The following is a 16,863-nucleotide window of genomic DNA, read 5'->3' as shown; positions in this document are numbered from 1 at the left end:
AAAAGTAATTTATCAGATGCTTTAATCCAAAGCTAGAGGTGAAAATGCAGGTGTTTTGATAGAATTGATTTACAGGAAGTGCCTTGTGACTTTGTACATTATTGTGAAGAAACCACCAGATGCTGCTCGCTCATGAAGCATTGAGGAATGGAGAGAACATGATATCATATTTGTACTCAACAAGTTGTGAAATGAAATGTATGTTGAAATGAAGGCTTCCTGTGTGTGAAATTCAAACATAGTAAGGTATTAAATGGCTTCAATGTACTGTATGGACTATTTTATGGTGTGTGTTTTTTACTTTCATTGCATGTAAAAGAATGACAAAGATTATTTAAATATTTTTATTACTTTAATAGTAGTCTTTGCTGCCATAATTCAACATTAACATGTTTGTGTGAACATAATCATTTTAGCATCTAAACTGGATTCTGTTGCTGTGTAAAAGTATCCTCAGTGATTGAGGACTCGTCCAATGAATCTGATTAAAATTATTTTCAATTTCAAAACAGCAAAAACATTATCATGATTCTTAAAATATTTAATATAAAAATATGGTGTTGATTTAAGATAAGAACTAAATTCTAATGAAACACTAACATATACAGTAAATGAAACTGTAACAGTTCTTTTGTCTTCTGACGGCACAGGAAGTAGAAACACTGACGTCTTCAGATTCCCAGAGTCTCTTTGGTCACCTGACATCCGAGCAGGACATTACCTACACACACACACTCGGACAGATCGCCCACTGAAACACACACACACTCAAATCATCAGTGTGTGTCAGAACTGAAGAGATTTGCTGAAGCGTCTCTTGATGTACGCTGAGTGAGTGAATGTTGTCTGGAATGGAGATCTCACCTTTCTGAGAGCGGATCCATGACGCTGCCTTCATGGCCACAAACTGCCACTCGACCCGCTGGTCTATTTTACAGCCGTATAACCAGATCAGAGCCAGGAGAGTGGCCCATACTGACCCCTCCACCTGTGTACAGACCATCATACACTGCATTAGTTACTGGACACAATCATCACTGTCTTATTATTCATCACATCTCTCACCTGTGCTGGTTTCTGATTGGTCAGCTCATCCTCTGTCTTCCCAAACGCATCAGCCAATGTGACGTCCAGATCCCAGCAGCCCGACGCCTTTTGGAGAGAAACCAGCTGGAGTAACGGGTCTGCAGTTGAACACACATATAGAGTTATTTGTGCATTCATGGAAAAAAAATCCAGAAATGTCTTGCCTCTTTGTCCTTGTTGGTTATTTTGACTTTAATATTGAACTATGTTAGGAATGACACAATAGCATAACATTCTTGATCGGTTCTTTGACTCATTTAATCGTACTATCAAAAGTTGAGGCAATTATAGACAAATTTGAAGAAGAAGAGAAAAAAAGAGGAGATAAAATTGTATTTTCAAGATAATAAAAAGACTCATCTCTTGTTTCATCTATATGCATTGAAATCTTCATTTCAATGCTATATTTTCTAAATGTCATATTTTGTTAAAGGAGAACTCCGGTCAATTTTAACATTGAGCTCAATTTTTTGTAAATTTGGAGTGCTGTCAATACAGAGAACAACGACAAAAATCGGTGTTGCCTACACCCAGAGCCATAGAGAGAAAGAGTTGCGACACTCCCATAGACCTCCGTTGTAAAAAATGGCGGCGCTTTTAACCGCCTACTTCCGGGATGTGGAGATCGGATTAGTTCCAAAACACTGTCATTTGAGCGTTGAACCCCATTCACTTACATTGCAGCGCGTCGAGTTGTTCCAGAGGTAACTTGCTGAAATATCGCCCTCTTTTGAATTGTCAACTGTGAACTGTCTATATTGTTTCAGAGGCCCTTTGCGATGCTTATACTGGTCTTCATTTGTATATGCACTGCGTAATTATTTATATTTTATCTTGGTTATTTCAACCAATTTTCTAGCATTTGCCAGCGTGACTTCGCCAGCTGTGAAGGTAGCATATCTGATTAGTTCGGTAATTCATCGCTACCACCTTTATAGCAACTTTTATTTAATTGATTTTTTGGGATATACTAACTTTTCATTTATTGTCTTTCTTGAGTGAAGCGGCGTGTGAACAATGCTGGACCTCTAGGATTGTTATGGCCATCACCAATCCTGTCTGTTTCATGGATCACCAGCCCCTGGTTTTTGTTTTTCTTGTTCACACAAGCACACATTTTTGTTGTCTGTCATTGTTTAATAAAAATATATTTTATTTGAAAACCTTCATTTGTATCAGCCATGCGAATTCTGAACGGACCGCCACGGCAGACCTCTGCGTGATCACGAAGGTAACGTTAGGCTAATGGCTGAATCAGAATTTATAAGCAAAATCACGGGAATCAATAGCCTAATACAGCCCAGTTGTGCTAAAATAAATATCATGAGACGTCCATCATCAGATGAATGATATGGAAAAGTTAAGTTAGAGCCGCTAAAGCCAGTGCTACTACCCATGCGACCATGAACACTAAGCTTTTCCCTCCAAAAATATAGCCTAAAACTTATCTAAGTAATATACAGTACCTCGTTGCCCCTCCAAATGCAAAACTGATATTAACAAAATGCAATAACAGCTGAAAAAGTACTTGGGTATGTGTTTTATTTTATATTTACCGTTCAATAATGCAATCGCTGCTGTCTGTCCCATAGAATAACATGACAGCCAGCGTATGTTTTGGAACTATTAGGGCGTACATGAACCACGTGACAGCCACAGCGGCGACATCAAAGAGTGTCGCAACTCTTTCTCTCTATGGCTCTGCCTACACCGTGTTATCCTATCCTATAGTCGATTGTCGAGTTCACACGCGTGATCATAGGTAACTAAACCTATGCGGGTGAACTCGACAATCGACTACTTTGGACTTCGACCGAAAACAGGAAGTAAATACAGGTATGTGCGCTGGCTGATATAACATCATTTTTATTAATATCTTTCACATCTACTGCAGTCAGATTCACTCGTGTTCACTCTGAAGGAATCACTCAACATGGCTGGGCACTTGTATGACACATCAAGGATGATAAGAGAAATAAAAGCAGGTTTAAAATTTGCCCCATTCAAGTCAATAGGGTGCCAATTTTAAAAAGAGGATAACACGCTGTAGGCAACACCGATTTTTGTCGTTGTTCTCTGTATTGACAGCACTCCAAATGTACCAAAAATTGAGCTCAATGTTAAAATTGACCGGAGTTCTCCTTTAACAAACAAGTATTCATTACTTCAATGAGCACATTGTTTCTGCATTAAATTATTACATTGTTTAAATTAATACATTTTTCGCTAACTTATACCGGTATGTACATTTCTGAAATACTTAACTTAGTTACCTCTGATAACAGATCACTCTAAATTGTAATGTGGACTCGTGCACTTTCTGTAAAGCTGCTTTGAAATGATGTGTATTGTGAAAAGGGCTGTACAAATAAACGGTTAGTTTATAATAAAGCAGTTAGTGTGTGGTAAACCCGTAAAGGGGACTAAATGTCCCAGTAATAACCTTTTCTTTTCTTTTTTTATAGACATTTTTAGGTCCCCATGAGGAAAAGAGCTTATAAATCATTGTAAATTAAGTTTTAGAAAATGTAAAATTGCAGAATTTTTTCTGTTATGGTTGCGATTAGGGGATAGAATATACCGTCTTTTACAGTATAAACATCATTATGTCTATGGAAAGTCCCCATAAAAGTCCCTGTGTGTGTGTGTGTGTGTGTGTGTGTGTGTGTGTGTGTGTGTGTGTGTGTGTGTGTGTGTGTGTGTGTGTGTGTGTGTGTGTGTGTGTGTGTGTGTGTGTGTGTGTGGCTTGGTTTATTATGCATTGTGGGAACCGAATGTCCCCACAAGGATAGTAAAACCTGAGATTCACCTCCATTGTGGGGACCAGCCAGCGGTCCCCATGAGGGGAATGGGTTAATAAACATACTAAATTATATATTTTTGAAAATGTAAAAATGCAGAATGTCTCCTGTGATGGGTAGGTTTAGGGATAGGGGCAGTGTAAGGGGATAGAATATACAGTTTGTACAGTATAAAAACCATTACGCCTATGGAATGTCCCCACAAGGATAGAAATGAAAAACTGTGTGTGTGTGTGTGTGTGTGTGTGTGTGTGTGTGTGTGTGTGTGTGTGTGTGTTTATACCCCTTTGTTCGCCTAGAGATTTTGCTTGATGAGACTCTCTAGAATCTCTGCAACTGACAACAACAATCATTAAGGTGACTTAGAGGTTCACATAGAGTTTGAAAGGTAACACTTTAAAATACGGATCCTTCGTTAATGAATAACTACACATGAACAAATGAGTAACACAATGTTAACAATCTAGTAACTACAGTTAACTAACAAGAAACTCTGATTAACGAATTAGTCATTAATAGCACACAGATTTAAGTGGTAGTTTATTAACTAATCAATAACTACAATTTTTTTAATACTTCCCAGAGAACTACTGAATTTTTTACAGATTTAAGTGGTAGTTCACTAATAACTAATCAATAACTACTATTTTTCAATACTTCCCATGATTCCATGCTGTAGTTACTAATGAAGAGCCAACCCGAAAGGGTAGAATCATCTAATCATTCACAGGATATATATACACACACATATATATATATATATATATATATATATATATATATATACATATGAGCAAAGAGACATACATAAAACACTTTTGAGAAGTAGGTTAAATAATAAAATAACTGGTATTTGGATGGCTGATGACTCAGTATGTTCCAGTACTCACCATGATGAGTCTAGTTATTCAAAGCCAGTCCAGAGGAATGCCGGAAAATCGGCCACAGGGTAAGTGTTCCAGACAAGTGCATTTATAAAAACAATTCTTAAAAATTATTTAGTTTATGAATAGTTCTCTAAAAGACAGCAGTGCATAGGCTAATTATTGACAGCTTTCCCAAATCATAATTCTGCTACACTATTACATATTTATAATTAGTGTACAGTATCTAGCAGTAATGTTAATCTAGTGCTAGTGATTTTTCCTGCATTAGTTATTAAGTTTTGCATGAATTGTGAATTTTTTTCATTATTTCTCTGGGAAGTATTGAAAAATAGTAGTTATTGATTAGTTAATAGTGAACTACCACTTACATATGTGTGCTATTAATTACTAATTCGTTAATCAGAGTTACTTGTTAGTTAACTGTAGTTACTAGATTGTTAACATTGTGTTACTCATTTGTTCCTGTGTAGTTATTCATTAACGAAGGATCCGTATTTTAAAGTGTTACCGTTTGAAATAAAACTCACACACACACATCACAAAAACATGTCAATCACTTTGGATTCATTGTCTTACTTTCCAATAGGCCAAGGTTTTCTCCCTGAAAAGACAGAAAACAAGAGAATTCATGTCTTTAGTAAATTTGAAGAAATATATTTTCACTAACAATCAACGAGTTCTCTAAAATGAATGTACGTTTCTCTTGTTTCAGTAGAAAAATTCAAAGTAACAGAAAAAAATGAGGCATGAACACATTTATGATCAGCACAAATGAAACACATTTGTTTAGTAATCTCTGAATGATAAATGATGATGTGCATCACAATGTCAGAGCCCTGACAGAAGTTTGTGAAATGGCCTTCGGTGTGTATGTTCACTTACTCTCCATAGAAAGTGTTGAATAACAAAAGCCCATCCTTTGCTGTTGAATCTGGTGGGAATATGCTTCAACTGCTAATATGCCAGCACATTCAGATGAGAAATAAAAGTGAACAATATATAAACGTTTATTTTTCTTGCAGAACCACATTAGGATCTTGCCATCTCTAAAGTAAAATAAACATGCACAAACACCTTATGTGAAGCTTTATATTTGAATGAATGCAAAACTAATTTCTTGGTCTAACACACATGCACCACAACAACTCAAAAAACTTTTTTTTTTTTTAATTAAATTAAATATTATTGCTGATTATTGAATCAGCAATAATACAAAATCTTTCCTCAGATGCAGTCTTATGTACAAACATTTGGCCTCTAACTGTGTTTGCATTAACAAATGTTAAACAGTTAAATCACATGCATTAATAGGTTTAATTTGATAGCACAAATATTTATTTACTACTAGTCAAGTTTGAACATCTCCTCATTCTTTATTATGACTATTTTACACAATTGAGTGTTTTAAACGCACTGGTGTCGTATCTCTCACGGAGGAGCGGAAGCATAAAAGGAGGAGTGACGAAAGTGAAGGACAACAGAGAAATAAGTATAAAAATATGTTATAAATGTTATAAATGTATAAAATGTTGAAGTGTGTATGTGTGTTTGTGTGTGTGTGTCTTATATAGCACCATTCTTACCATAAAACATACATATGATATATATTTATTTTAAATGTTCACATGCAAAGCTGCATAACAAATACAAATAAACACCTAAACCACAAGAGAAGATTAGTCAATATGATTTATCTTACCATGTTTTTTAAACGGGGCTTGAAATAGTCTCCCTGGAAAACAAATACATTTTTACATGTTGTTAATTGTTATGTGACAGGGAATAATTTAGTGCTGTGGTTTGGTGAGGCTTATAAACCAATAATTGAATGCAACAGTTTCTTCAAACATTGCATACTCCACTCTTTCATTAAAATAATATTACATTGAAGTGTATTTACCCAGCAGTGACTTAGACTTAGTAGCCCTACGTTCAAAGTTCAGTGACTGAGCAGGTTGTTGACCTACAGGCAGAGAAATCAAAGGTCAGAACAGATTCAGATCTGGAGAAACATCTAAGAACAGAAGAACAGACGCATCCAAAATAACTAACAAACAAGAAAAGCTTTTTGAATAGGGATGGATTGATATGGACATTTCTGGCCCAAAACAATCTTGCAATGACCCTTTGTATTGTTTTGTTTGTCAATGAACCCATAAAAACAGGTACAAGAGCCATTTTTAGCACTCTGTCATTTCCAGTGAACGTGAATTGTTCTAAATTGATGTTATGTTGGGAAGTTTGTACCACAAACACATTCTTGTAAACTCAAGAAACCCACACAGATTAAAAAGAACCACTGACCACATCCTCCCTAAACCTGAATATTTTATATCTTAATGAGGTCAACTCAACTGCTCAAATGTATTGAACTGTGAAGGGACAAGAAAAGCATATGCAATCCTTGCTGTCAGGGAAACACAACACACACACACACACACACATCCATACAGAAAAAATCAGAGCTTTTAAAGGGAAACTTCACCCATTTGCATTAAGCTTTGTGTCGTTAGAAACCCAGTCATATTTTTGAATGGTCGTGCATTATTCCCTCATTTTCCCCTGAGACGGGAGAAATACGGATTTCAGTGTTGCAGTTCCTGCTTATAATGATGTGAAAATCGTCATTTTGTGTCATTCTAAGTAGGAAGTCCCATATCTTTGTAGAGGGGTTGAGACTACAAACACTCGTTCCTCATTTTTCCAGGGCGTGGGACCCACTCATGCTACAGACCTATTACAGATCAGTGGGTGGGACTTCACTAGCAGAAACTAAAAACAATATCCGCCATCTTGTTTGGAAGCTAAGCTAACAGGCGCTGTGGAGCCAGATGTGAAGTTACGACAATGGCGGAAGGTACTCAATATAATATGGAAGAAGAGGATATCGAAAGTCTGATGCTCGAATCAGATGTTCGTGGCTACCTTTACGAGCTGCAATATAGCGAAGAGCAGCTGAGGCTGAAGGAGGGACAGGAGGCGAGAAGACCTGTGGCGAACGAGGAGCCCGGACTGGCTCGAGCTGGTAGTGCCTGTGCTCTCACTGTGCGCCTACGGACACTTGTTCGTTCTTTGTGTGACATTTCGACTACATATATGACCCACTTTTTTTTAAATAAAGATTAATGTTCCCACGGGTGAAATGCTCCTTTAAACAGCACTGATATGAGACTGAAAAGAAGAGTCAATATATTATCTTACCAGTCAAGGCTCCAAAAGATTTAGGGCCCTATTTTAACGATCTGAAACGCAAGTGTCAAAGCGCAAAGCGCAAGTAACTTTGTGAGCGGGTCTTGGGCACTGTTGCTATTTTCCCGGCAGGATAAATGACTCTTGCGCCCGGCGCAAATCTAAAAGGGGTTGGTCTGAAGTAGCTTCATTATTCATAGGTGTGGTTTGGGCGTAACGTGAAATAAACCAATCAGAGCGTCCTCTTACATTCCCTTTAAAAGCAAACGCGCTATTCCATGGCGAATTGCTATTATAACGGCGGATTTGCCACCGCGCGCCAGGAGCGATTCACAGCCGAGGAGTTCTCGTTCTCGTCAGGGCCGTGAAAGACAGAGAAGTGACATTGTATGGGGATGGGAGAAACCCACCCAAATTAGCTTCGGTTAAACAGGCGTATAATAATTTGGGTAAATGTGTAAGCTAGATTTATGCCTATTTTTTCACATCTTCATGGACACAACATTTCCCTCGTGTGTTAATATTTTTCCTTGTAATAATGTATGATTTGCAAAAATGAAAACTGCTGCGTCCGTTTAGATTAGAGAATCAAGGTGTATGCGCGTTTTTCACACGCTACATAATGGCCAAGCATGCGCCCTTAAAATAGCATATGACTATTGCGCAATGCGCCACTGTCTTTAGACACGTTTTTTTCTGGTCAGTGGCGGAATTGTTTTTTTATACTCCAAAATAGCACCAGTGAGCGTTTGCGCCAGAACACGCCTCCTCTTTGCGCTAAACCGCCCCCGCGAGCGCAAGTTCATTCCCTAATTTACAGACGTGTGTCTGTGGAGGGAAAAGTCCGCTGTGCGCGGGTGCAAAATAGGAATGGTACATGTGTCGGTGTACAAAGTCAATTGCGCTGGGTGCAAGATAGGGCCCTTAGACTTGCCTAAAACACAAATTAATTTCACATTAAAATGAGTTGCACTCACCACATGTCTGTTAAGTGACAAAGAACTATAGCATGTTGAAATCATAATTTTAACTTGAAAAATGTGAGTGGACCTTGTCATTTAAAAAGCTGCGATTTTCGATATCTGTTCTTTGACTAATTCATTCGTACTGTCAAAGGATGAGACATTTTTACATTAAAAAGCCAAACTAATGTTTTTGTTTCCGATATGGTAACTAGACGGCCTTCACATGCAACATGATGAGGTCATATGGACAGGGCCGTACTCACCATTGAGGACTGAAGAAAATATGATTGGTGCTTGCCATGCAGAAGCCAATGGCAGACACTGTCCTAACATTCTGCGACCGTGTGTCGGCACTCTTCTGTGCAGCAGGGGTCCTTTCACAGTCTGTCTGCTGTCTTTATTAATGGCAATGAAGGCTGTATGAACACTGCTCACTCCTGCCTGAACACTGAGCTCCACAATCTTGCTCCTGATGCTCTCAACATCTGCACCACATGACCTCTCCTCCTGCTCCAGAGAACGGATCCGGGTCCGAGCCGCCAGCCGGTGGACGGACAACCTGCAAAAACATAAAGGAAATTTGTTGGATTTGAAAAGCAAAGAGTTGATGTCATCCAATTCAATGTGTTTCTGCGTGTTTGTCTGTTACCCAGTTTCCTCAGTTGGTTTGAGGCAGAAGTGGAGCTGGTTTGTTACCGGTTTATCTTTAAGCCTGTATTTGACCGTCACTTTTCCCTCAAAACCTCCTGAACTCTATAAGAGAGGGGCAGATTTTTTATCATCTAAACAAATGAGAGACACTGGTCTCTTATTCTCATTAAAGATACACATGCTAAATCATCCCACCTCTCCTTTAAGTCGGCCGTAAATGAGTTCCCTTTGACCCTGGAAGAGCACATTGATGGGTTGAGAAAGTGTGTCAACAGTAACGCCATCTGGAAGGGTCCAATCCACAGAGATATTAAACACAGGAGGCTGCAGCGCAAACCTGAGGGACTGCATCACCTGATATAGTTTAAGAGAAAGAGAAACCATTGAGACATTTGACTAGGAAACATTTGAGCCTGTGAAATCCAGTGGAGAGCTTTACTTTGGGCTGCATGCGGTCGGTGCCTGTGATGAACTGAGCGTGACCAGATCCTTCCCTGGCCATTCCTGTGATGAGGGCGGTACTTGCACCCTCACCAATCCCGAATGAGAAACACCTGAACACACAATAAACTCTGTTACTGTAAGTGACGAAGAGATGAATGATGGGAAGATCAAACCCAGCAGACCTTTACCTGTGAGAGTGAACATGATGTTTCACCAGATCCAGCACCTCTTTAGTGTTTCCCACCTCTCCATCAGTGAAGATGAACAGCTGAAGAGAGAAAAGCATCTTAGTCTTAAAGGGATAGTTCACCCAAAAATGAAAATTCTGTAATTTCATTCCAAATCTGTAATCCTTTTGTTTATCTTTGATGGACAAATGAAAATATTTTTTATGAAACCTGAGATTTCTGTCCCGGCATTGAAATTAGATTTACCCAAAACTTTGACACTTAAAAAAGTTCATTAAACATAAGTATAAGTAATCCATATGAATCGAGCAGTTTAATCCAAGTCTTCTGAGGAGACACGATTGCTGTATATTATAAACAGATTCAATTTAGGCTTTTATTCACATCTAAACTTGGTAAACACAGAGATTCAAAGGTGTGTGCTTAATACACGAGAACCAATGAGGTTTGTTCTGGCGCGTCATGCATGAACATCATTAGACATCAACTACAGATCCACTGCCCAGGGCTGCATTTATCATCGTGAGCCTAAGTAGATCGTAAACACTTAGACATTAAGTGTTATTCAGTAAAGGAAAAGATGACATTTAGAGGAGTTTCTGTTATTGAATGTTGTGGTTACCATTGTGGCGAAGAGTAGCACACACAAAAAATGCAACAAGTTAAAGCAACAACTGCACATGTTCACTTTTAGAGTGTATGTTTGTGTGTTTATCAGTGTTTATAAGTGAATAAAAGCCTAAATGAAATATGTTCATCTTTTGAAGACTTGGATTAAACTGCTTGATTCATATGGTTTACGTTCACTTGCGTTTTATAAACTTTATGAAGCATCAAAGAAAGTATTGGGTGAATGGACTTTAAATGGAGGAACAGAAACCTCTCAGATTTCATAAAAAATATCTTCAGTTGTGTTTTGAAGATGAACAAAAGTCTTATGGTTTTGGAACGACATGAGGGTGAGAAAATAATGGCAGAATTTATATTTTTTGGTGAACAAACTCTTTTAGCCTAGTTGATACTTTCACATGAATGTCAGTGTGTTGTCATGAATGTCAGTGTGTCGTTCAGATGCATGCTGAGGTGTTGTTGTACCTGTCTGGGATGGTCAGGCTTACAGGGCTGACTGTAGATGTGTTTTAGAGGCTGTAAAATCTCTGTGCCGCCCAGGTCTGCACGCATTTCCTTCACTCTCTTCAGAGCCTTATCCATTGTCTTCTGTTTGTACTCGACACTCTCACTGCAGTGAAACACACAAACACATCTCCTCATCTCCTGCTCTGACAGATTTAAAAACTGAATATCTGATCATCTATGAATGAAGATCTAGTTACTAACGGGAAGAAGGACTCAAAACGAGAGCCAAATCCAAAGATATTGAAGTAGCATCCCATGGGCAGACTCTTCAACAGTAACAGCAGAGTGTCCTGTAGAGAGACATGGCCAGGTATTTAAACTCAACATGACATCAAAACTGACTCTATTTGTGATGCGCTCCATCAGAATGAGCATAAATCACAATGAGCAGTTTTTGGAAAAATATGAATTTTGGTCAAAAAATTTAAGTTTTCCATTTTTTGTTGTTTTTGATGTTTTCAAAATTCCAACAAAAAATTCGGCCAAAAAAAGTCCGGAAATTCAACAAATCAATGTTTTTTGAACAAATCGTTCTTGTTCACTTTCATACACTGACTGTTATTTCTTGTACACTGAAGTCTACAATTTTTTCAAAATAGTGAACTATATTTTTAACCGTATAGCCTATAGCATTCGAGTGGGTTGTGAAGGAGCATTCGACCTACTGAACGAAAAACCCCTTTACTGGACGAGAGTCAGTGATTTGAGTCTGAACAAGAGACAATCTGTTCATTAATCTAATTCATGAACAAAATGAGCGATCGTTCATCTCAATGAGGATCGACTGAAGAGCTTATAAGGCAAGTTATTCTTTCAGTTCAACAAGGAGAGAAAGTGGCTGCAATGAAAAATAAGTTTTATAAATATACACAAAATGTATGAATGTGTAAAAATCAATGTGTTTAACCTCCACTTAAAAAGCATGTTTTGAATCTTAAATCTTGCCTTTGCACTTTCAATGCGCATCTGTACTCCTTTCCCATGATGCTTCACTTCACCCATACTGCCCGATCTGTCCATCACGAAAATAAACTCTCCTTGTGTTGCCAGTGATGACATCACTTCCTCTGGGAATTCTGGGTACAAACTTATCATGACCACTGGGTCCCTCATCAGAGAGCCTGAAATAGAGAGAGAGAGTCAGTGAAACCTTGATCACTCAATCCCATAATGCCAGTGATCTGCAGGTCCGACCTGATGGGGCAGTGGCCACTCCTGCCTCCACTATAGCAGAGGGCTGATGGGGATCCTGATAGTACAGAAACAGCTCAACGTCCTTATCAAACATGTGACCAGGACTCAGATTCACCTACACACAAAAAAACACATGCATAACACTGCTGTGCTCACACATCCAGATAAACACATGAAGACACACACAGTACCGTAGCCTGAGTGTGATCCGAGTGCAGGAACACTAGAGGATCCAGAGTGCAGTTGGACTCTAGTTTGGAGATGGGCTTTGGAGAGCTCACATGGACACTGAGAGTCAGCGTGTAGGGAACAGCTCCACATACTGATGAAATCTCTGATGAGACTATACCAGCTCCTGAACCTGACACACACACACACAGAGAAAGTGTGTTAGAATCAGCTTCTCTCTGCTAATACAGCCGGCAGACAGAAGCGCAGCGAGTGGTCGGCCTGCACATCGAGCTCGGTGACGTAGATGATGGTGACGGCAGCGTTCTGACCCGGCGACAGACACCCGACACTTAGTCTGAACACATCAGGACTCTCTGCGCTCTCTTCCAGCAGAAACGCCTGCTGACCCGAACTCACAGCGTCATCATACCGATCCCTCGCCTGCAAGACACAATTTTGTTATGTGGTGCAAAAAATATGCAAATGAATGTCCAGCAGACTTATATTTGGACTCACGGTTTCTCTGTCTTGCACCTCTGCCACAATCTCCTGCTCTCCGATCTTGGCACTGAAGTGGCAGACAGCAGCATCAGCGGGCAGAGGGAACACGAACAAGGCCTCCAGGGGGCGCTCTTCCTCATTCACATACAGCAGAGTGGAGGAGACTGTGGAGACATGATCCTGAACACGAACCTCCACTGAGATGCTCTTCAGAGGCACTGAGTCACACAAACCAGCAGAACAACATCACAAATAAACCTTTACAGCAGAACATAAACCTCAAATAAAACAGAGCATCTTAAATACACCTAAAATACAGCAGAACAACATCACATCTCTCTGAGAGATAAATAAAGGGTTTAATAGACTCCATCCCCATAAATAACAGAATAAAAATACTTGATAAAATAGAAATACCTAAATTCGGTTAAAATCGACGGTTATTCACTGTAAAGATAGTTTGCCGTTTCAAATTCAGATTTCTATTGGCAACAAATCCGCAGTGCGCTGTTGTAGACATGTATGCACATAATTCTTCATTATTTGTGAATTCTGGTGACGCGGTTGCCTGGTCACTAGTTAGATTAGAAGACTGAAACCAGTGTCATCTTGACCTGTACAGTGTGATTTGTGGTTGTTTTTTCCCACAGCTTTTGTCCGTCAACGCCTTAAATCCACTAGTCAGGATTCAGGAATGTGAAAAAGGCGTTATTCATTTTTATAATTTCCAATAAACACACAAAAACAATCAGAGCAACATATAAGTGTTAAGTTAGGAAACGGGTAACTTAACCCGTTTAATCCCAAATTTTTTCTTGCAATTTGAATACATGCATTTTACTCCTTAGACCTCCCTAACACACAAACTTTATGCCCTTATTGATTTTATTTTGGTTAAGTTAGTGAAATATTAGGTTTTATACTCGGTCACAATAGTGACCGGTGGGAAACACCATAGTCAGAATTCATACAAATTCTTCAATTAGGCCTATTTACGCAACACATTCCAAGACATCCATAACCTCGCTTTGTCATTTCACGAAGGAGGTTTAGTGAGATGAAAAGGTTTTCAGGGACAAAGTTACACCCTGGATGAACTTCCGCTTGTTCGGCTAAACCTCTATGGGCTAGCGTAGACCAAGGACTACACTTGGGCCCTGCCTATAGGCCAGTTTCAGGGAGATGTGTGTGCACTCATTCAGTGCACTAAAGATGGGCTGTACATTGTAGAAAGGGTTGTTTGTGGTGATGTGTGGCGCACACCAATTGGTTCTCATGAACATCTGCCTCATCCTCCAGATGTTTCACCTCTGCATCGCCATTCAATAATCTACCTGGCAAATAGGCCGTTTCACCCTGGTACTCCCTATCTGATCCATCACTATCAAGCACTTTTAAATGCCTCTGTTTGCTGCACACAGCACTTGGGGGGGTCACGTACGTCTAGAAGGTCCAACACATCTGATAGTTTTAAACTGTGTAATAATAAACAATTGATAACTAGGATTAACAGCCAAAACCTGTGTTTTCAACTGAAACACTGTGTTATACTACCGGTCACAATTGTGACCGTTAACAAATTTTAACGGTCACAATAAAGTCTTACGAGCAAAATATATATGCAGGAGTATAATTCTCAAAATATATCAGTAGTAGACCCTTTAAAGAATATATGTACAAAATTTGATAGTTCTATCTGTTAATTAAGATATATACTACTTTTTGTAGTAGTGTGAGGAAGACATCTTCTTCTAGATGTGCAAGCAGGAAATAAACTGATCTAGTCATGTGACCTTTCACACCAGTCACATGACATTTATAAATTTTAATCAAAACAATCAATTTTTTCTTTTAAACGTTGAATTTCTTGCCCAAAGCCAATAACAACACTTTAAGAGCTTCCAGAAATAAGAAAAAATATGCGGTCACGCGGGTTAACAGTCAAAGTAAACAGGTGAATTCATACCTAGCTCGTTTTTCTCAGTCACAAGACCGCAGTTCATCATTCTCACGCTGCGTTAGAGGAAATGACGGTTTTACTTCCAATCGAAAGTGAAACAAACAACGAACCTAAATCTTCACAGACCGACTTATTTATGCGAGTAAATCTTACGTTTTTTAACGTTTCTAATTTTCGGCAAGTATACGTCTCTGCGGAACAACAAGAAGGTGTTTCCCAATTATTGGGCGTTTTCAAACCGGTCTAGGCATTTTCCAACCATCCAATCAAAACCGTACGTATTCGGAAGCCCTTTCAGAAGCGGAAATGCGTTATTATTTCTCGTTTTTTCTTGATTTTTACTATTAGCCTGTCGCGACAACATTTATGTCAAAATATGTGTATAAAATACAGGCTACAGTACCTATTTTCTTAAAAAAGGAATTCTTTCATAAACCAAATTTCCCGTTCGTATGTCAGATATAGCCGATGACCGATCTTGATAAATTTATGACATAAAAACACATTAATAATACAGTATATCAAGTTTCATTGCATGAAGATATGACAACTAAAAGTCACACTAACTGTGAAAGAAAGAAAGAAAGAAAGAAAGAAAGAAAGAAAGAAAGAAAGAAAGAAAGAAAGAAAGAAAGAAAGAAAGAAAGAAAGAAAGAAAGAAAGAAAGAAAGAAAGAACACCTTGGTGGGAATTTCTCCAGCAAAAGGACAGGCCACCATCTTCTTATACTTGGGTATGTCTGACTATAGTTGGAAAAAGCACAAGTTTATCAAAACAATTCTTAAACGTACAGAATGTTTTTTAATGAGCTTGGAAAACCCACCTCTGAAAAGTCAAATGTTCCCCCCAAGATGACAGAGTATTACTGCAACATGAATTATGTATTAATAGCTGCACATGGGTTTAATTCTGACATGGCACCTGCAGAATCAATAGTAGCCATTGATCATTAGAATGAAGACTCCACAGCTGCAAGACATCTCTTGTCGAGTTATATCCTAGATAGAAGTAAATTACATATGATATCATTTTTAACTAGTACCACTAAATTCCTAATCCATTAAATTTTTCAATCACATTTGGTGTAAAATGAAACATACCCCAAGGTCCTCAGAATATAATTCTGTCCATGTCTGCAAGGTAGCGCTGTGGTTGAGGCTCTTGTCCTCTCCATTGAATTGTGATGTGCTGAATAGACAACAAATTCATCCATTTTAATTTTTAAAAAGTTTCCTCCTCTGTACATAATCATTTTACATTTTATCATTCATCCATTATGTTAGTCTATAGGTTTGACTACACATGTGAGGTATTAATGCCTGCACTGATATAATGAAGAGTGTTGAACATTGACTAGTGAGCTGATCTCACTGCTAAAAAAGGTCAAATCATGTTTCTATTTAAATCTAGTGGTCTGCAGAGGTTTCTGGAGTTTCGTGTTAAAGCGCCACTGAAAATATTAGTGCACGCTCCTCGGATCACAGAAACTGTTTTCGGTAATGTAATTGTGTTTCAGCGTCGAATGAAGTTGAGCTTCTTCTCTGGTTTATGTATGCTCAATAGTGTCGTAATTTAACGATTACAGCCACTGATTTGTCAGTGGCCTCGCTAGTAAATGAGCCAACAGCCATAGAGTTTGTTTTAATTATTCTTCTGTTTTGCTTTGATCTTTTAAAATTTAATTTTATC

At 38.5% G+C, this 16,863-nt stretch overlaps 1 protein-coding gene across 1 annotated transcript; it reads right to left on the bottom strand.

The window, feature by feature from the left end:
• Nucleotides 1-400: 400 nt before the first annotated feature.
• LOC306993741 (von Willebrand factor A domain-containing protein 5A-like) lies at nt 401-15,729 on the bottom strand. Its single transcript, XM_079603739.1, is given in 21 exon segments — nt 401-751; nt 865-988; nt 1,066-1,184; nt 4,171-4,223; nt 5,351-5,375; nt 5,657-5,728; nt 6,474-6,506; nt 6,675-6,737; nt 9,192-9,487; nt 9,578-9,681; nt 9,775-9,933; nt 10,019-10,133; nt 10,212-10,291; nt 11,307-11,451; nt 11,550-11,638; nt 12,294-12,469; nt 12,543-12,657; nt 12,734-12,953; nt 12,955-13,154; nt 13,230-13,432; nt 15,181-15,729. Coding segments are annotated over 21 exon segments (2,511 nt in total). The 5' UTR covers nt 15,221-15,729; the 3' UTR covers nt 401-671.
• Between the last annotated feature and the right edge of the window lie 1,134 nt (nt 15,730-16,863).

This window comes from Phoxinus phoxinus (genome assembly GCF_949152265.1).
Source record: "Phoxinus phoxinus genome assembly, chromosome: 25".
Lineage (NCBI taxonomy): Eukaryota > Metazoa > Chordata > Actinopteri > Cypriniformes > Leuciscidae > Phoxinus > Phoxinus phoxinus.
The sequence above is the reverse complement of the archived record's forward strand: the minus strand, read 5'-3'. Positions and strand labels throughout refer to the sequence as shown.